This window comes from Rhinolophus ferrumequinum, chromosome 25, assembly GCF_004115265.2.
Source record: "Rhinolophus ferrumequinum isolate MPI-CBG mRhiFer1 chromosome 25, mRhiFer1_v1.p, whole genome shotgun sequence".
In the NCBI taxonomy this organism is placed as follows: Eukaryota; Metazoa; Chordata; class Mammalia; order Chiroptera; family Rhinolophidae; genus Rhinolophus; species Rhinolophus ferrumequinum.
This window is the reverse complement of record NC_046308.1, coordinates 19,964,030-19,983,153: the sequence shown is the minus strand read 5'-3', so window position 1 is coordinate 19,983,153 and position 19,124 is coordinate 19,964,030. Positions and strand designations below refer to the sequence as shown.

At 49.1% G+C, this 19,124-nt stretch overlaps 1 protein-coding gene across 4 annotated transcripts in view; it reads left to right on the top strand.

Moving 5' to 3' along the window:
• Window positions 1–18,810, top strand: part of MORC2 (MORC family CW-type zinc finger 2) — a 40,641-nt gene extending 21,831 nt beyond the window's left edge. For 2 of the 4 annotated variants that reach the window (XM_033098107.1, XM_033098110.1), the window contains 21 exons: window positions 1,592–1,751; window positions 1,861–1,972; window positions 2,499–2,624; window positions 3,242–3,321; window positions 4,060–4,142; window positions 4,695–4,780; window positions 6,397–6,537; window positions 6,633–6,787; window positions 6,901–7,029; window positions 7,551–7,656; window positions 7,975–8,107; window positions 9,339–9,413; window positions 9,499–9,879; window positions 10,430–10,561; window positions 11,035–11,089; window positions 11,478–11,619; window positions 11,724–11,954; window positions 12,045–12,138; window positions 15,584–15,772; window positions 15,866–15,958; window positions 17,035–18,810. In XM_033098107.1, coding sequence (XP_032953998.1) covers window positions 1,592–1,751; window positions 1,861–1,972; window positions 2,499–2,624; window positions 3,242–3,321; window positions 4,060–4,142; window positions 4,695–4,780; window positions 6,397–6,537; window positions 6,633–6,787; window positions 6,901–7,029; window positions 7,551–7,656; window positions 7,975–8,107; window positions 9,339–9,413; window positions 9,499–9,879; window positions 10,430–10,561; window positions 11,035–11,089; window positions 11,478–11,619; window positions 11,724–11,954; window positions 12,045–12,138; window positions 15,584–15,772; window positions 15,866–15,958; window positions 17,035–17,103 — 2,772 coding nt within the window. In that variant the 3' untranslated portion in view covers window positions 17,104–18,810. The remainder of the gene's footprint in view (window positions 1–1,591; window positions 1,752–1,860; window positions 1,973–2,498; window positions 2,625–3,241; window positions 3,322–4,059; window positions 4,143–4,694; window positions 4,781–6,396; window positions 6,538–6,632; window positions 6,788–6,900; window positions 7,030–7,550; window positions 7,657–7,974; window positions 8,108–9,338; window positions 9,414–9,498; window positions 9,880–10,429; window positions 10,562–11,034; window positions 11,090–11,477; window positions 11,620–11,723; window positions 11,955–12,044; window positions 12,139–15,583; window positions 15,773–15,865; window positions 15,959–17,034) is intronic. The other 2 variants (XM_033098109.1, XM_033098108.1) reach the window with 2 other exon arrangements.
• Window positions 18,811–19,124: the final 314 nt, after the last annotated feature.

The window sequence follows — 19,124 nt, the reverse complement described above, 5'->3', positions numbered from 1 at the left end:
AATGGAACTCAGTTCCCTGGTGAAAAACCTAGGTTGACATTTTTTCCTTACTTGGTGCTAGGTCACTGTTCTGGATTTGTACTCTCATGTGAACTCAGCCAAGATTTCAAAATGTCATTTTTGGCTGGATGGGAATGTGTCCATAGCACCTCTAGGGTTGGATTGTATAAACATGAAGCTTCTTAGAAACCAGCAATGTCTCACCTCTTAACAGTTTATTACCCTGGCACTTGCTGAAAAACAGAATTCTTTTTTCCTCACGGTGGGCTATCTCCTTTGAACCTCTGAGGTGCCTGGATTAGTTTGCTTCACAGAGGGAATCCCAGCAGTCAGCCATCCACAGGGCTCCCTGGGCAGCTGGCTGGTTGAAGGGAACAAGCACTATGAGGCAGGCCTCTGGGGAAGTGGCATTTGAAGTCTGGTTTTTGAAGAAGGAGTAGGATTTTTTTCCAGTGTCACTGAGGTATAATTGACGAGGGTAGGAGTTTTTAAAACATTACTTGGGGGCCGGCCCGGTGGTTGGAGCGCCGTGCTCCTAATGCCGAGGTCCTGGTTTGATTCCCATGACCGACTGCCTCAGCCAGGGGCAGCACAAGGCTCATAATACCAGCTTGGGCCAGGGAGCTGTGTCCTACACAACCAGACTGAGACACAATGGCTTGAACAGGAGTGGGGTTGGGGGGAGGCATAAGAAGGGGAAAAAAAAATAAAACATTACTCACACATAAGGTTAAATTCCATACGTATGGAAGAGTGTATTAAAATGTCTATACAGTTGAGAGAATATTTATGAAATGAACACCCGTGTAGCTACCATCATAGACTGAAGATAGAAGTCACCAGTGTGTGCCCCTCGCTAATCAGATTCCCTGTTGCACCTCTGCAGGAACTGCCTTCAGGTGACTTTTGTGATGATCAGTTCCTTGTTTTTCTTTACAGTTTTGTCACCTGTGTATGCATTCTTGAGTGGTTTAGTTTTACCTTTTTATGAATATATAAATGGACTCATGGTAGGTTTGTTTGTTTTTTTGGTATTTTGCTGCTTTCATGTAACGTGAGATTCATCCATGTTGATACTAGTAGCTATTAGTTTGTTCATGTTCCTCACTGCACAGTATTCCATTGTATAAATATGCTGCAGTTTAATTTATCCACTCTGCAGTGGATATTTTACTGTTCTTACATATTTGCTGATACATATGTACAAGTTTCTTCTAGGATATATACCTGGGAGTGGAATTGCTGAGTTGTAGGTTATGTTTATGTGTATCTTCAGCTTCACTAGGTAATTGCAAATACATTTTCCTAGTGGAAAGAGTAGAATTATTACCAAACTTGGAAAGTAGCCAGGAACAGCCCAAGCAAGGAGCTGCCTATGCAGAGACCCCCAGGACATAAGCCAGCATGCCCCAGGGGACTGAAGATGTGAGGCTGAATCTTGGGAGGGGCCACAGCCACAACATGCACCAGGCTGCGGAGCTTGGGCCTCTTGCCCCAGACGTTGTGGGGGAGGGGACAAGATGGATGCACTTTTTTGGGTAAGGCTGTTCTGGGGTCTCCCTCAAAATGTCTGCTTGTGCTTCCTCCAAAGGTCATAGTCCCATTGCCCACCTGGAATGCTCGGTCCCGGGAACCTGTCATAGACAACGTGGAGAAGTTTTCGATCGAGACAGAGCTCATCTACAAGTACTCTCCCTTCCGCAGTGAGGAGGAAGTGATGAGTCAGTTCATGAAGATTCCTGGGGACAGTGGTAAGTAGGGGATTCTGCATCCCCTAGAATCCAAAGCTCCAGAGCCACAATGATTTGGGAAGGGGCCGGGGGTGCCTAGCAGAACAAAAGGAGGACTTCTGTTCCCCAGGAACACTGGTGATCATCTTCAATCTCAAACTCATGGATAATGGAGAGCCAGAGCTAGACATCATCTCAAATCCAAGAGATATCCAGATGGCAGAGACTTCCCCAGAGGGCACGTGAGTGCGGCTGGGAAGGGCGGGAAGCCCGGAACCGATGTTCATTCTCTCAGCAGGGCAAAGCTCGGGAGGTGACCTTAGGGAGAGAGGGGAGAGCTTAATCTCTGCATGTCCCATTTTGAGAGTTAATGAAGCTGAAAGCTCCTCGTCTTCTTGCCACAAGGCAGAGGGGTAACGTAGAAGGACCGCAGGTCCTCAGCTAAGCCAAGAGGAAACATGAGTGATCCCTTACTCCAGCTCCTTGATTTGACAGAAAGATTGAGCCTAGAGAGGGGAAAGGAATTGCTGGGTCCATGGTGGGGCAGTGGCAGGATGGGTCCAGGTATCTGTGGGGCACCTGTGCTGGGGACGTGAGAGGGGGCAGGGTGTGGTGCCAACACTGAGGGAGCACCCCTTCGGGGTGGCAAGAGAAGCCAAGATGCGAGGTGGAAAGATGGAGGGCCTGCAAAGAGGCTGTCCTGCTGTACCCTTGGTCAGGCTGGTTGTGGGGCGGGTGACAGCACTCTTCTGTTCCTGCCACTTCCAGGAAGCCAGAGCGGCGCTCATTCCGCGCCTATGCCGCGGTGCTCTATATTGATCCCCGGATGAGGATCTTCATCCACGGGCACAAGGTACAGACCAAGAGGCTCTCCTGCTGCCTGTATAAACCCAGGTAGGGGCCTGCCCACCCTGGCCTGCTGTTGCCCTTGGGCTGAGGGTGGGGCCTGGCCTTGTTTCTCTGGGGCATTGCAGTGATACCGGATGAGAGACTTGGACAGTGTTCAGTGCATTAGGGCCTTTAAACTGCCTGTGATTTACTGCAGAGAAACTTCTGGGTCCTGAGGGAGGGACAGAGTGGCCAATGGGCTATGGAGGTTGGCTGGCAAAGCTTGTTGAGTGTGAGTACCTTCTGTGACATGGAGGGTGCCCTGCCTGGTACAGTGAGCTGGCAGAGCCTCTTGGCTTCAGGGCTGAGGGGCCTTTAGACACTACACAGGAAAACAAAGGCCCTGGCCGATTACTGAGGTTTGTTTTTGCTGTGGGATTAAAGACACACCTGGTGAATAGTGAGGTTGCTTATCAAAGCTGGAGCAGGAGGCAAGGAGCAATAAGAAATAAGGAATAAGGAATTGAGTCTTTTTGCTGACGTAAGCTTGGCTTTGACTCATCACAAGGGGCCAGGACAGCGCAGCTTGGGAGGAGACAGGAAGGCAGGATGCTCCCTGAGCTGCTCGGGTGGCTGCCCTGCCCCCTGCTGCTCAGGCCCTCAGGTTGCTTTTCCCCGTTCAGGATGTACAAGTACACGTCAAGCCGTTTCAAGACCCGTGCGGAGCAGGAGGTGAAGAAAGCTGAGCACGTAGCACGGATTGGTAATGCGCACCCCCACACACACACACACAGGAGGGGTGGGGTGAAGGTCGCCTGGGGGACACTGCTTGTGGCCAAAGCAGGATCCAGGAAAAAGCTCTGTCCAACACCCTGGGATAAGCTGTCCTCTTGAACCACTCAGCCAGTTCCTCCTGCACCCCTCGCAGTGCATGCCAGTCCCCTGTGCAGTTTTTCTCCCCAGACTTTACTTTCTCTTCATCAGCTATTTGTCAACTCCTGAGCTTTCCCAGAGTGAAGAATCCCACATTGTCCTATGGCCCAAATATTTGTGAAATTGGTTTTCATGACTCCAGGGCAAAAATCTCAAGGTCTGTCTTGGTAACAGGGCTTCTTGGAAGCTTAATGGAGAGTGATGGGCTGAGGACTTTGATAACCCTCAGCTCCTGCTGAGGGCTTCACTCTGGTTGCCTTGGGCAGTTTTTGACCTCTTCTGATTATAAAGTTTGAAAAGCAGACTCCGGTATAAATAGTGCCTGACACACTGTCTGTCTCTCTCTCTATCTCTCTATCTCTCTCCCTCTCTCCTTCTCTCCCTCTCTGTTCCTCTCACCCTCTCTCTCCCTCCCTCTTCCTCCCTATTTCTCTGTTTCACTTGCTCTCACTTCCCCCCACCCGACCCCCCCCCCCCTTTTGCAGCAGACACTGCACTGTGGGATCCAGGAAGGCTGACTAAGAGTTTTAAACTTAAGTTCCTTATCATGGTTTCTTCTGGGTTTCAGCTGAAGAGAAGGCACGGGAGGCGGAGAGCAAAGCTCGGACATTAGAACTACGCTTAGGTGGAGACCTCACACGGGACTCCAGGGTAAGGCCCCAGACCTCTGCAGCTGTTCTCCAGCATTTCTGGCAGTGGAATCCAAGAGCTGGCCTGGCTCATCCCCAGAAAAGTCATGAACCCCTTGTCCTAAAGCTGAAAAATGGGATGTTACGATGTTTCTATAATCGTGATTGAACGCACTGTATGGCAAAAGCTTGGCTAATCAAAAACATCCCAACAACCATATGAGGTGTGGACACTGTTAGTATTCTCAGTTTATACCACAGTGAAGTGAAGAGTGTCAGCTGCCCCGGTCACGCACAGTGGTAAGGGTAAGAGCAGTTCTCTGCGCCTCCCTGTCTGACACACCTTCGTAGATTATTGATTCAATTGGGGTGTTTATTTCACATCAGCAAGCCTGGTCAAGTGAAATTCAGCTTTTGAGTTTGTCCCCATTTTCTGTAGAAAAGAAAAGAAGTAAATCTCTAGGTGTGGTTTTGCACCCATGTGATTTAAAATAAGAAGTTTTAGATGTGTTAAAATATTCTCTGCTGTGACCCAGAGCACTTCTCCTCACTTGGTGCCGATGTCCATTTCCAGGTAATGTTGCGGCAGGTCCAGAACACAGCCATTACCCTGCGTAGAGAAGCTGATGTCAAGAAGCGGATCAAGGAGGCCAAGCAGCGGTGAGTGCCAGGGCTCGCCGTTGGTCTCTAAAGTATGGAGCTTTTGCACTGATTATTGACAGCGAGCTTGAGTACCTCCCTACCCCACAAGGTTGCCGTTCCATCACAAAGATTGCTTTGAGAAAGCCATTTATGTTGTGATCCCAAATGCTTGTCAAACGTCCACTGTAGGAGAATGTTATTTTCCCAGCCCAGATCTTTCCCGACCTAGGCAGGGCAGGGCCAACACCTTGAGTTGGACACCAAACCCTTCTTACTGGCACCTGTCTATTTGTCTATCCTCCCTTTTCTTTCTCTCTCCCCCTCTCTCCTTTCTTCCCCTTCCCTCTTCCCTTCCTGCCTTTTTCTTTTCATTTAAAGGATGTATGAAGTGCTCATTGTATAAAACTTATAAAATACAGAACATTAAAAAAGTTTTTAGGACTGGCCCGGTGGCTCAGGCTGTTAGAGCTCCATGCTCCTAACCCCGAAGGCTGCCGGTTCGATTCCCACATGGGCCAGTGGGCTCTCAACTACAAGGTTGCCAGTTCAACTCCTTGAGTCCGGCAAGGGATGGTGGGCAGCGCCCCCTGCAACTAAGATTGAACACAGCACCTTGAGCTGAGCTGCCTCCAGGATGGCTCAGTTGGTTGGAGCGTGTCCTCTCAACCACAAGGTTGCCAGTTCGTCTCCCGCAAGGGATGGTGGGCAGCGCCCCCTGCAACTAGCAACGGCAACTGGACCTGGAGCTGAGCTGCGCCCTCTACAACTAAGACTGAAAGGACAACACCTTGAAGCTGAACAGCATCCTCCACAACTAAGATTGAAAGGACAACAACTTGACTTGGGGGAAAAAAAAAAGTCCTGGAAGTACACACTGTTCCCCAATAAAGTCCTGTTCCCCTTCCCCAATAAAATCTTAAAAAAAAAAAAGTTCTTAAACTCCGTTATGCTTCTACCACCTGGATATCTACTCTTAATTTCTTATTTCTGGTTACAATTGTGGAATAATGGGGTAGATTGAGTTTGGACCTTTCTTATCTAGAATGGGCATTTTCCTGGCTTGTTATGTCCCTGTCCCACCTCCATGTTTGGAGCCTCTCTGGGCTCTGGGCCTTGAATTCCTGGCCGGCTTCTTCTTGGCCTCCTTATCACAGGTATAGGTTTCAGGTTTCTTCTGTCTGAGTCAGTCCACAGCTTATCCATCTGCTTTTCGGCTTCCCCGATTTCAGTGGCATTTATCACATAAAGGTCTCTTCTCTCACATACATCTTCATTGTTCTTGTGAATTTTTGTCTTTTCAAAACTAACTACTATCCATTAATGGAGGAGGTATGCAGAAGACCTTGTGTTTATTCCACTGTAACTCAGATTTGCAGCAGCTTCCCGGCATCCCATTCACACCTAAATCCATCTGTTTTGTTACCAAAAGCCAAAGTCACATGCTTTCAGTTAGGGCTGCTTAGAGTCACTGCATGGTGCACTTCCCTGTCACGTCTTCACAGGTTCCACGTTGAATGAAAATGCAAAGCTTTTTGTTTTTATTTAACATGTCTCCAGTTTAAGTGTAACACCTCTTCAACTCTGTGGTATTTGTATCCTAGGGGGTTGATCTGCTTACATTTTTGTCTTCCCAGAGCACTTAAAGAACCTAAGGAACTGAATTTTGTTTTTGGGGTCAATATTGAACACCGGGACCTGGACGGCATGTTCATCTATAACTGTAGCCGCCTGATCAAGATGTATGAGAAAGTGGGCCCACAGCTGGAAGGGGGCATGTGAGTGCTGCCCCGGGGGAGCTTCCCAGCCCACGGTGGACAGTGGGAGGGTTATGGCTAGTGGGATGACAGCTGTGTCTTCTTTCTCCCGGCAGGGCATGTGGTGGGGTCGTTGGGGTCGTTGACGTGCCCTACCTGGTCCTGGAGCCTACACACAACAAGCAGGACTTCGCTGATGCCAAGGAGTACCGACACCTGCTGCGGGCAATGGGAGAGCACCTGGCACAATACTGGAAGGACATCGCCATTGGTAATGCCCTCTGTCTTCACCTCCGGCCTTAGGGTCCTCACTGCCTGAGGGGGGGAAATTAGGAAGAGTGAGAGGCTGGCTCCTAACAAGGTGTGTGGGTATTTGCCTTCTAGCCCAGCGGGGAATCATCAAGTTCTGGGATGAGTTTGGCTACCTCTCTGCCAACTGGAACCAGCCCCCATCCAGTGACCTGCGATACAAACGCCGGAGAGCTATGGAAATCCCAACCACCATCCAGTGTGGTGAGTTGGGGGTCGGGACCTCCTCCTAACTCCTTCACATCATAGTCCATGACCCTCTTTTCTCTCCATCCTTTTACTGGCCTCCTGATTAGACTGACATTCGTGGGCTTGCAGTCCCACTAGGGATATGAGTCAGTTCGGGGGTGGCCCTGGGAGCTCAGTCTTAGGACTGAGTTCTTCCTGTTCCTGCTTTTGGAGGCAGGTCATCTAACCTGCTAGGCCTTGTTTGCTTTGGTACCACGTTGGTAATAGTGTGAGTGATGACTGAGCCAGGATCCTACTGGAGGAGGGAGAGGGACTGGGGGGCACTGAGAGTCCACAGTATAAAGTTTCCATCCTTGTTGGAGTCATTGTCCCTCAGAAGTACTGCTCTGGAAGGAAGGCAGAGTTGGCGTCAGAGTGAAGACTTTTGCATGGAAAGTTGGGGGCATCTTTGTCTTGGGCCTGGCTGGGAGGAGCCTGATCATAGATATTGTTGGTAGCAGTTGCTAACTTTGGGCCATGTGTTTTCTGTGTCACAGATTTGTGTCTGAAGTGGCGCACCCTCCCATTTCAGCTGAGTTCTGTGGAAAAAGATTACCCTGACACCTGGGTTTGCACCATGAACCCTGATCCTGAGCAGGACCGGTGAGCACTTTCTCTAACAGGGAGATTGTAGGTGTCTCCATCCTCCCACCATGTTTGTTCTCTTCACTCTTTGGATAAATAACTCAGTACGCTCCTCGAGTTCAGTGTTCACATCTTTATATCTGTCTTTGCTGCACATAATAAGTGCCCCGGAATAAGCATAGATGAGTGTCCTGCAATGAGTATTCATTCTGTGTGCCTGGGAACTCGGAGATGGTTGCTCTGGTGAGAGACAGTATGTGTTGGCTGAGGAGGAAGGACCCGGCCTTACCTGCAGCCCTCTTTTGCCACAGTCTCCTTAGTACCTTTTTTCTACAGATGTGAGGCTTCTGAACAGAAGCAGAAGGTTCCCCTGGGGACATTCAGAAAGGATCTGAAGACACAGGAAGAGAAGCAGAAGCAGCTGACAGAGAAAATTCGTCAACAGCAGGAGAAGCTGGAGGCCCTGCAGGTGCGTGGTCATGGGAGTGGGCAGAGCCAGCCTGTGTCATGGGTCTGTCCAGGATAGGACAGGAACCCTCAGTGGCTCCACCGATCCCTCAGGCTCAGTTTCACACTCCAGTTCTCATGTACGCGCTGAGTATTCTTTTAAAAAGACAAACTATTTTGTTTATATATTATAAAGTGGTCTAATTCATTAAGAATGTTTTAAAACTCTAGAAAATGAATATCTTACCTTAGAGGTAACCACCAATAACTATATATCCTTCCAACTTTTTATGACTGCGTACGTACACATAAATACATACATATTTTTAATAGAAATATGGAGATGACATCTGTGTGTCATATGATACAGACACAAACATATATTTAGATACATATCTTTAGTGTATAATTATTTTCTTTGGGATAATTTTCTAGAAGTGAATTTGAAAGGGTAAAAGGGTTTGTAAAATTCTATGGCTTTTAAAAATTATTTCCAAATTACCCTTCAGAAGATGTATTAATTTCTGCTTTTTTTTTTTTTTTTTACCAGCAGTACATTTATTTTTAAATGTTTTTGCAAATTTGATAGGCAGGGGTATACATCTTATATTAGGTTGGTACAAAAGTAATTATGGTTTAAAATGTTAAAAAAATTGCAAAAACCGAAATTACTTTTGCATCAACCTAGTAATTTGAGTTTCTTTCATATTTTTAAAATTGGACAATTTTTACATTTGTCTGTTTCTCTTAGAATTGCTTATTCTTATATTGTTTTTTTCCCCTCTCTAATTGATTTGTCAGGTTTTATAGATACATTTGTGGGATCAACTCTTTATTACATATATTACTAACGCTTTTTTCACTTTTGACTTCTGTGTCTGTGCAGAAGCTTTCGCTAACTCAGATGTTTTATGCATGCCTCCCTGTTTTCTGAATGCCACCTATTCTTTCTGACCATTTTAATCAGGCCTTTCTCACCTTTTTTGACTTCTTTTATGGGAATTGAGTCTATTAACATTTTTTCAGTCTCAACAATTGCTGGATTAGTCATATAGAATCCTGCAATTTGCTGATGTTTAGTGTCTGTGTGTTTTTTTGTCTCTCCAGTGAGAATGAGAAACTTGTAATAGTAGGACTGTGGCCTGGGTTTTTTTTTTTATTTGCCCAGTCCTAGACACATAATGGGGATCCAAAAAGAGTTTGCTTGACTGTACCAAGATATGCAAACAATCTCATCATCATTTTCCCTGCAGAAAACCACACCTATCCGCTCCCAAGCCGATCTGAAGAAATTGCCGTTGGAAGTGACCACCAGACCATCTGCTGAGGTAAAGGCCAAGGGCAGGGGAGGGATTTTTCCTCAGATGTCTCGTGCTAGGATCAATGTTTTCACACCATTTGGGCCTTTTTTAGGAACCTGCACGTAGACCTCAGCGTCCTCGGTCACCTCCTTTACCTGCCGTGATCAAAAATGCTCCGAGCAGACCCCCTTCCCTGCAAACTCCCAGGCCATCCCACCAGCCCCGAAAGGCTCCTGTCATCAGCAGCACCCCAAAGCCTCCTCCCCTGGCAGCCCGGGAGGAGGCCTGTACATCCAGGCTGCTCCAGCCACCCGAGGCACCCCGAAAACTTGCTAATGCTCCTGTCAGGACTGCGCCCCGGCCTGCCCCTCTGGTGCAGCCACTGTCACCATCTCTGCTGCCCAACTCCAAGAGCCCTCGGGAGGTCCCTGCCCCCAGAACCATCAAGACTCCAGTGGTCAAGAAGCCAGAGCCACCCAGTAAATTTTCTCCGGTGAGATGCTTTTCCTCCTCCAGCCCACCCTCTGTGGTGTAGGAATGGCATCAGGCACTGTCAGAGCCTCGGTGGAGATCACCTGCTTGCTACCCCTGAGGAGGAGGGGTCTAGATAGCTGCAGGGAGGGACTCGGCCAGGGGCCCAGAGCAATGTGGTTCCCTGTTCAGGGAGCTTTTCACTGCTCCCTCTGAGTTTTGGTCTGCTATATACCTCCATTGGCTTCTCTCACTGTGGGCATAAGCGGGTGGTCTGATGACAACCTTGGTAGGCTGCAGCAGTGGGGGGGTGTCTCAGGGAGGTCACAGCGGGCTGGCCAGGCAGGCCAAGGGTGGGGTGAACTGAGAGGCTTCCCCTGTGACAGCTTTGAGCAAAGGTCTTGTGGGTGCAGGGGCCAGAAGTTGCTGTGTACTGAGTAATGTCAGGAGGTGCTCAGCTCTGGTGGGGACTGAGGCACACAAGCTCCTCTCCGAAGCTCCTGTAGGCCCGCTGGAGTCTTCCTGCACTTCAACGGCTGACATGGCCCCTCGTATTCCCTCTCTTGCTGTAGGCCACTCCTGGTCGGAAGCGGACTCTTGAGGTCTCTGATGAGGAAGAAACTGAGGAAGAGGCTGAGAGGAGGAAGGAGAGGTCCAAGCGGGGCAAAATTGCTGTGAAGGAGGAAAAGAAGGACTCGAATGAGGTAGGTGGTCAAGGTGAGGTTCTCAGAGCCTCCCTCCCCAGGGTCTCTACCCCCTACCTGCAGTCTGCACCAGCTCCGTTTGTGCTCTGTGACATGAGCCTTCCAGAAGCCCAGTTCATCTTTGAAAGACTCTCAGTCACACAGATGATGAAACATGGTGCCAGGTAGGGCCCTGAGTGAGACTGCCTTCTGGCCCCAGTCATAGGCCTGAGGTCACATTGACACAGATCAGGGAGTCTTGGAACCCTTGCTTCCTGTGTGTGATGTTCTGACCCTTGCCTGCTATCTTGCTAATAAAGGCGGCAGAAGGTAGATACCTACGGTGGGGATTTAAGGAGCGGCTCTCAACAAGGCATGGTGATTTAACTGATAACGTGAAGGTGACGGCTGATGCCCCTGGGCAGCCAGTCATGCAAAAGTCTGTTCTTTGGGGACATTGGGGATTTCGCTAACAGACCCTGTTCTCCTTGTAGCTCTCAGACAGTGCTGGGGAAGAAGACTCAGCTGACCTCAAGAAGGCTCAGAAAGGTAAGTTCAGGAAGGTATACCTGGCAGCCTGTGGGGGAATTGGGAAGTGGGGTACCTCAGCCAGCAACAGCTTATCCCAGAGGCTTATGCAGCTTTCCTGGCTCTGCGCTCTCGTGCTACAGTGGTTCCAAGTTTAATTCCAAGAAGAATTCTGAAGAAAGCACACCTTTATGTATTTTTAGCACTAATTCCTTGGCGTTCACCTCTCGCAGTCACTCCTCCTGCTGCTCTTTGGCACCCTTGGGAAGGAGACCAGAGTGGCTGGGCTCCCTATCCCTGGCATAGTGGGGCGAGCACCTAGGGCTTCTTATCCCCGCAGACTCTGGGATGGCCCTGGCTAAATGGGGGACTTCCAATTTTCTGACTCCCGTCCCATCCCCATTCTCAGATAAAGGGCTGCACGTGGAGGTGCGTGTGAACAGGGAGTGGTACACAGGCCGTGTCACAGCTGTGGAGGTGGGCAAGCATGTGGTGCGGTGGAAAGTGAAGTTTGACTACGTGCCCACAGACACAACACCGAGGGACCGCTGGTAACGCCCCTTCTGAGAGGCTGGATGACAGTTTGCCAGAGCAGGGGAGGTTCCCATCCTGGGAGGTTGGGATACATGTGACACGAGCTCTGTGTCCTCTCTAGGGTGGAAAAAGACAGTGAGGACGTGCGGCTGATGAAGCCCCCTTCCCCGGAGTATCAGAGCCCCGACACGCAGCAGGACGGTGGGGAGGAGGAGGCCGTGCAGGCCCAGCAGGCCCAGCAGGCCGTGGCTGTGGCAGAGCCTTCCACTTCTGACTGCGTCCGCATCGAGCCTGATACCACCGCCCCCAGCACCAGCCACGAGACCATCGACCTGCTCGTGCAAATCCTCCGGTGCGTTTGTCGTCCCGCTCCAGGGCCCCAGGACCTCTCTACCCCTCCTTGCCATTCTGACTTCCGGTCCCCACCTCCTTTCTTGTTTAGGAATTGTTTACGGTACTTCCTGCCTCCAAGTTTCCCTATCTCCAAGAAGGAACTCAGTGCTATGAATTCAGATGAGCTGATATCGTTTCCTCTGGTGAGTCTGGCCTGACCTTTGATTTTGTACTCTGTTTGCCCCCCCTTGGGACTTAGGATTGGCAGCTGTCAGCTGTATGCCTCCCATCCAGCTTCCCTCTCTTATGCTGAGAGAGGGAAGGAAGAGACTTTACCTTGTGGAAAAAGAAGTGGCTTAGCTGGTGAATATGACTGGTGTCGTCAGACCCTGGACCTGAGGCCTCCCTTAGGGATAGTAGGCCTGGTTTGATATTCTATGATGAGTACATTTCTTTTCTTCTACCCTGGCAGAGGGAGTAAACCTGTTCCATGCAGCAGTGAAGAACTTAGGCTCAAAGTGCCTAAAACTTGACTCTCGGAGGTACAGAGAAGCTTGTGATGAGTGGAAATAGGCAGTGAGTCTTATCTAACCCAGCAAATGTTGATGTGACACCTCCCCTGAGCAGGCCCTCTGCTGGACCCCTTAGTGAGCAGAAAGAGTCCTGTCTCCAAGCGGCTTAAGGTTCAGTAGATACCAGGTAGCTGGACGTGAGCTACTAGGTAGAGATCAGGAAGTGTTATGTATGTGGGCAGCGTGGGGGAGGGGAGAACGTGACTCGGTTTGAGGAAAACATGGGTTTTGGCAAGTGTCTGTGTAAGTGATGGAGAGTGTTTGAGGCAGGGGAACTTCTGTGAGCAAAGGCTCAGAGGGATGAAATGGCAGATGGGGAGGACGGGGAGGTCAAGGCAGCAGGTGGGGGCTGAGCATTTAGGAAAAAAGGCCTGAGAGTCAGGCTACAGTGTGTCTTGATGTCCAATCTTAAGCACCGTGGCTTGAACTCTGTATGAAATGGGCAGGCCAGAAAAAAGTTGCGAGCTAACAGAATTGTCAGTCTGAACCGTGTCTAGGGCAGGGGTCAACAAGCTTTTCTGTAGAGAGCCAGTTAGTAAATATTTTCTTTCACCTTTGTGGGCTACAGTCTCTGGCAACTACTCAACTCCACTGTAACAGCCTGAAAGCTGCCATAGTCGATACATAAAGGATGTGGCTGTGTTTCAATGAAGTTTTATTTACAAAAACAGCAGGCTGATTTGGCCTATAGTCTCCTGCCCCTAAGAGGGTAGCTCTGGCAGCAGCATGTTTGGGTAGGATGGGTGCATGGGAGATGCAAATGCAAGGAGGCTGGTCCAGTTGTAAAAGGTTAGAGCTGAGGGAATGGGAATAGGAGCCGGAGTGGTGGGAGTGGCCCCGCAGGTGAGAGGGCTGTGTCAGAGGTCATTGACAGACTGGTTACTGACTGGAGGCAAGTGATGGCGGGGAGGAGGCAGAGGCCACATACTTCCTTGTGTCTCAGGCCTGTGGGAATTGGAGGAGGGTGATAAAGCTGTTAACTGGGAGAAAACTGGCTTTTATCCGGGGAAGATGATTGGTTGCGATTTAATTGTGTTGGGCTGGAAGTACTGGCACTACATTTCTGGGGGTGTCCAGTAGGGTGGGCAAGCCAGGACTGGAGATGAGGATCTGGGAGTCATCCACATCAAGTGGGGTGTTGTTATGGTAGGAAGAGCTAAGTTTTCTAGGGAGGTTTTTCTAGAGAAGAAAACTGGAATCAAAATAGCAGGATTAGTGTTTTTAAGATGTCAGGCCCTTGTGTGGCAACTATGTTCTTGGTAAGTTTTTCCAGAGAGAAAAATACGGGGTTTTATCTCCATTCCACTTTAAAAGAAATGAGGCTAGGAGTTGAAGACACTAAGTCTCCAAGGAGTGAAGAGTCTGTTGTGGTAGAGCCCAGATTTGAACCCAGGCACTCCTTAGGACGAGGGTCTTGCCCTTGTCATGGAGCCATCTCACTTCCCTGCGAGATGACAGAGCATAGTCCACACTGAGGAAGCTAGAAGCTGGTAGAACTCAAGACGGCTTCACGGAAAGCTCCACTCGTCAGCTCTTGCCCTGCAGATCCCAGGAACAAATACCTGATAGGCTGGCTAGGTTGACCTAGCAGCCTCTTGTTAGTCAGATTTCTTGCTTTTAGCATAAAGTTGTTGTCAAACTCAGAGCAACGCCTGGATTCAGTGGGATCTCTGCAGTGGGCTCCACTGCTCAGACCAAAACATAGCAGGAGCGTCTGAGCCTAAAATAGTCTGTTAGCTTATTCTTGTAAAAGGAGGTATATCTCCAGTGCATCAACTTTGTCCTCCTGATTGTAATACCTAAAATAACTCAAACTTTAATTTTTTTAACGTTAGCGACACAAGAGTCTAATGTTCGTTATGTCCTTGTCAGTCTAAGTGATTGTCCTTTTTCCCATCATGCTGGACAAGGTGTTCCATGAAGCCCACAGGGGTCTTGCAAATATCATAGATTCAAATACATATAACTGCATGCAAGTCTATACTACTTTAAAACAAAAGTTAAAAAAACTTACACAAATCACAGACAGGTGCAAGACATTGTATACTGAATTGTAATACTTTGAAGCAGGTTTGAACATTTATTTTGTGCTACTGAGGTTATTATTTTTTGTGCAGAACTTGAAGTTTCTTTTTCCATCTTGATTTAATAGGATAATATTCTAGATTGCAAGGTGAATGACACAGTTAAATACTTGGCAGTAACACTTTTTACAAACAGCAGTCAGGAGCCACCCAATGCGAGGTAGCTCACACATCTTCATAGAAGTAAATAAATGCTAGAGTTGGAAAGACTGCAGTGGTCACCTAGGACCTGCTGATTGTGAGTTCGTGTTCATCCAAATGGCCTTGTCATTCTCATTGGTGACTTATGAGTAGATCATGATGTTGTAAGTTTGAACTTAGAAAAGAAAACCTAAAGAGATACTACCTAAATTGTTTTTCACACTGAGATTCCATGGAAAATTTTATTTGAAACAAATATTCTGCTACCTTTTAAAAGTTTGGAAAGTCTCTCATATGTGTATAGAAACTGCTAGTTAACATTACTACCCCATCCCTTAGAGGTTTCAGGGACTCAGGGAAGACAGTGAAAACTGATGCTGCATAAATATACTACACAAATGTGGAGCTATCTGAAGTTGGTAGTTGCTTGATAAATATTGGTAGAGGAGAACTTTTGGTTCTGACACTGTGGGGTGTGACTTGAAAGTGCATTGCTGAAATGGCTGTTGTAAAGTTAGAAAGGTCTGATGGAGCTGGGAGAGTGACATCCTTTTGTGCCACTGGAATGGTAAGAACCATCCCTCACATTTACTCCTGGCTTGCTGACTGCCAAAGCACTTTGCTAAGTGCATCACATGTGTGATCCCATCTTTGTCCTCATGACAGCCCCACGAGATGGGCACCAGGGGTTTCCACTCTGGAGCTAGAGAGACTGCTTGCCCTTAGTGTTTGACGTTCATCCAGATCCACCATCCTTATGCTGAGCCAGTTGGGGAAACCATTGCTCATCTAGAGGGACTTGGGGGCCCCGGTGAGCTCATGCACCCACCTTCTGGCTTCCTTCTTGACAGAAAGAGTACTTCAAGCAGTATGAAGTGGGGCTCCAGAATCTATGTCATTCCTACCAGAGTCGTGCTGACTCACGGGCCAAGGCCTCCGAGGAGAGCCTGCGCACCTCAGAGAGAAAGCTCCGTGAAACAGAGGAGAAGCTGCAGAAGCTGAGGACCAACATTGTGGCACTCCTACAAAAGGTGCAGGAGGTGAGCCAGGCAGCCCTCTCATTGCAGCTGGACCACCTGGTGTCTAAGGTGGGGAGACCTGGGCACCTCTTGCTCCCTTCTCCCCACTCACAGGAATCTGTGGTTTCAACCCTGGCTGCACAGCATCCTGACCAGGAGGGCTGGAGGTGGTGCGGCTGCCTGGGCCTCATCCCAGCCAGACCCACGGTATCAGACTTTTGCCCTTGTTTAGACATTCTGATGTACCACCTGGTTTGAGAATCCTCCAAGCCATAAAATAGAAGTTCTCACTTTTCTAGATGACGCCCAGATGGGATTGGGCGGCCCAGAAGTGGGAAGTGCCCTGTAGGGTTTCAGTGCTTCTTCCAGGCAGTAAACACTAAGGACCTACTTTGTGCCTGTCTTGTGGATATCAGGTGAACCAGACAGGCGAGATAAGGTCCCTGCTCTCACAGGCTGACAGTCCAGTGGAGGAGATAGAATTATTGACGGCGGGAAGTGCCAAGAAGTAAATAGAATGAGAGACAGAAAAAGGGAAGGCCTCTTTACTAGAAGAGGACTAGGGTGTTTAGGGGTGGCCTCTGATGTGAGAGTGGAACCAATCACGTAAGAGTGGGTGTGCGTACTCTGGTAGAGAGAACAGCAGGATCCTAGGCCCAAGACAGGGAGTCGAGGGCGGTAGGAGTAGCAGAGGCGCCTGTATGAGGTGGGAAGTCACCGGAGGAGTGTGGTATCATTTGGTTTGCCATCTAAGACTCTGGTTATAGGAGAGCCTGGAGGGGGACGGAGGTTAGAACTCGGGACTCCAGTGAGGAGGTTCCCCAGTTGTCTGGGGTGAGAGATTCTGATGGCCTGAACTTTGGATGGTGACAGTGAGCAGGGAGGGAAGTGGGCATACCTGTAATATCTGAGGGAAAGGGAAGAAACGAGGGTGATTTTTGTGGTTTGTCTTGAGCCCCTGGGTGGAGGAAAGGTGGTGGCCTGTGAGTGACGTGGGAACAACTTGGGATGGATGGTACATTTGAGCTGCTTTGGATATATTGAATCTGAGAAGCCTGCAACGCACCTAAGGCAACCTGGAACTTGGGGTAGTCAGGACAGAGGCAGAAAATCTGTGCACAGAGGATTGGGGTGGGGGACAGGGCTGACAGCCAGGGTGCAGGCGGGAATGGAGGGAGGAGAGGAGGGGACTTTGGGCTCAGGCTCTATAGGCTGCAAGAAGGGTGGGGAGGCGGCACCCCCACCTTATGGCCCCCAGCTGACCCTGCCCTGCTCTATTCCAGGACATAGACATCAATACAGATGACGAGCTGGATGCCTACATCGAGGACCTGATCACCAAGGGGGACTAAGGGGCTGGAGCCAGAGACCAGCTCCCCTGTCCCTCAAGGCAGAACTGGGGGGAGGCAGTTTGCATTCACGGGTTGGTGGACTTACCTTGGTTTGACTCACATGGAACATTTGTGCTGTTGGAGGGAAAGAGACTCTTGATTCTTTGAATCTTCCTCCCTAAGTTTATAAATATTTATTTTTTAAAAGAAACAAGATGCTGTGCCTGCTGTGAGACTACATTTTTGTGTGTGTGTGTGTGAGACTCTGGGGCAAAAAGGACAGAGAATCAGGATGTCAAGCTTAAGCTGATTGTCTTGGTTCCTGGCTCCTCAAGATGTGGAAGTTCAGCGCCATCTAGAAGTTGGAGAAGCTCTAGGGGCAGGCCTGGTTTCTCTCCTAGAAGATGAACAATGTTGGGATATGAGAGATAAGGGAGGGAAAGAGACCCCAGAATTGTGCTTCCCCTAGGGGCTCTGATCAAGGGGATCATGGGTCAGGAAGAGGCTTGGCACTGAGGGACTGCTTTCTCAGGTCAGGGATGTGTCAGCCTTAGCAGCTGTCTTCTTGGCTGTGGCTTTGTCCAACCAGCTTGAGGAAGAAAGGTCCGTCAGTCAGCCTTACTCTCCATCCCCCAAATTCTCACGGCTGGAGTGATTTCCTCAGTTAGCCGTGGACAGGGAGGGTTCCTGCCACAGTAGCTTGACTCCAGGTTGAGGAGTAGACAGATCGCACACTGGTCAGACCACTGAACTGGATAGCACACCAAATGTTTGAATTCCAAAGGACCTTTTAGGATCCTGGTGCTTATGTGGGGGTGGCTTCCGTCTGTGGTGTGGCAGGGTCTGAGGGAGCTCGGCTGCCTTGGATGGTGCCCGCTGATCTGGAGGGCCAGCTGCTGCTTTTCCTTTTGCTGCTGCTTCCTCTCTGCTTAGCCCCACCTTGTAGTCAAGGACCCTGCTGTGGAACAGACAGAAGGGGGTCACTGAGCCTCCCGGCCCACAGGCGTGGGAGGTGGGCTGCAGGGACTCCAGAGGCAGCTCTGCAGGAAGCACACCATGCCTTCCATCCTGTCCAGTCACAACCTCGTAACAGCTGTGTCCCTCAACTTCTCAGGGTCAAAGACAAAGGCAAGAGTTGCTCAGTTTTCTTTTTAATGGCCATTGGAAAAATTCTGATTGGATTTCCCTAACTCTTCTCTTTATTTGGGGACTTTGTATTTTCCGAAGGTGTAATAACTATGGCCTTGTACCACTGGTCTGTGATTCAAACCCGCATCTGCCCCCATCCCCCAGGTCAGCAGTGGCCCACATGCTGCCTCGTGAAGTCTGCAAAACACTGGGAAGCACTGGTGAGGGAAGCAGGCCACACTGGATTTGGGAGTCTATCCTCTTGTGCACATGGCCAGAAGCACCTACGGCTTTGTGGGTTTTGGGCTTCCCTAAACCACATCTCTGGGAAAGAGTTGTTTGGGGAAATAACACTCGAGTCTTCTTTCTCTGGAAGATTCTCTAAATAGAATTGGGGTTCTTCTTGAGCTGGTAATTCCTCTCCCGTCCAGCTCTCTCCATCCCAGGCAGCATGTGGTCCACTTTTGTCCCTAAACCTACTGTTTTAATCAAAAAGGAAGCTGTTCTGCATTTTTACCAGAGGGTAATACTCAAGTATTTAATTTACACACCTGTAATCAAGATGCAATACTATAAACTTTTACTGGTGAGACTTCTGAACTCCAGTCTGTTTTCTTCTCTTAGAAAAATCCAGCACCTTCCTCTTCATTCTTTCCACTATGGGAGCTTTAAACTGTCTTCAAATTCTTCATCTCCACCAGCTTTATTGTTTTCTGTCTTCATCCTCAACACCCACCGAAACAAATACTGAATTTCTTTAATGGTTTAGCTTTCACTTCTGGATGTGCCCACTGTGCTGCCTGTAGCCTGTTTCCCAAGAGAGCTCCTGCCATTCTTGGTGGGAAGATAAAATGGAGGGGTCCCTCCCTTTTCCGTCAGGGAATAGCTGGGCTGCTTCGGAGGAGGGAGATGGT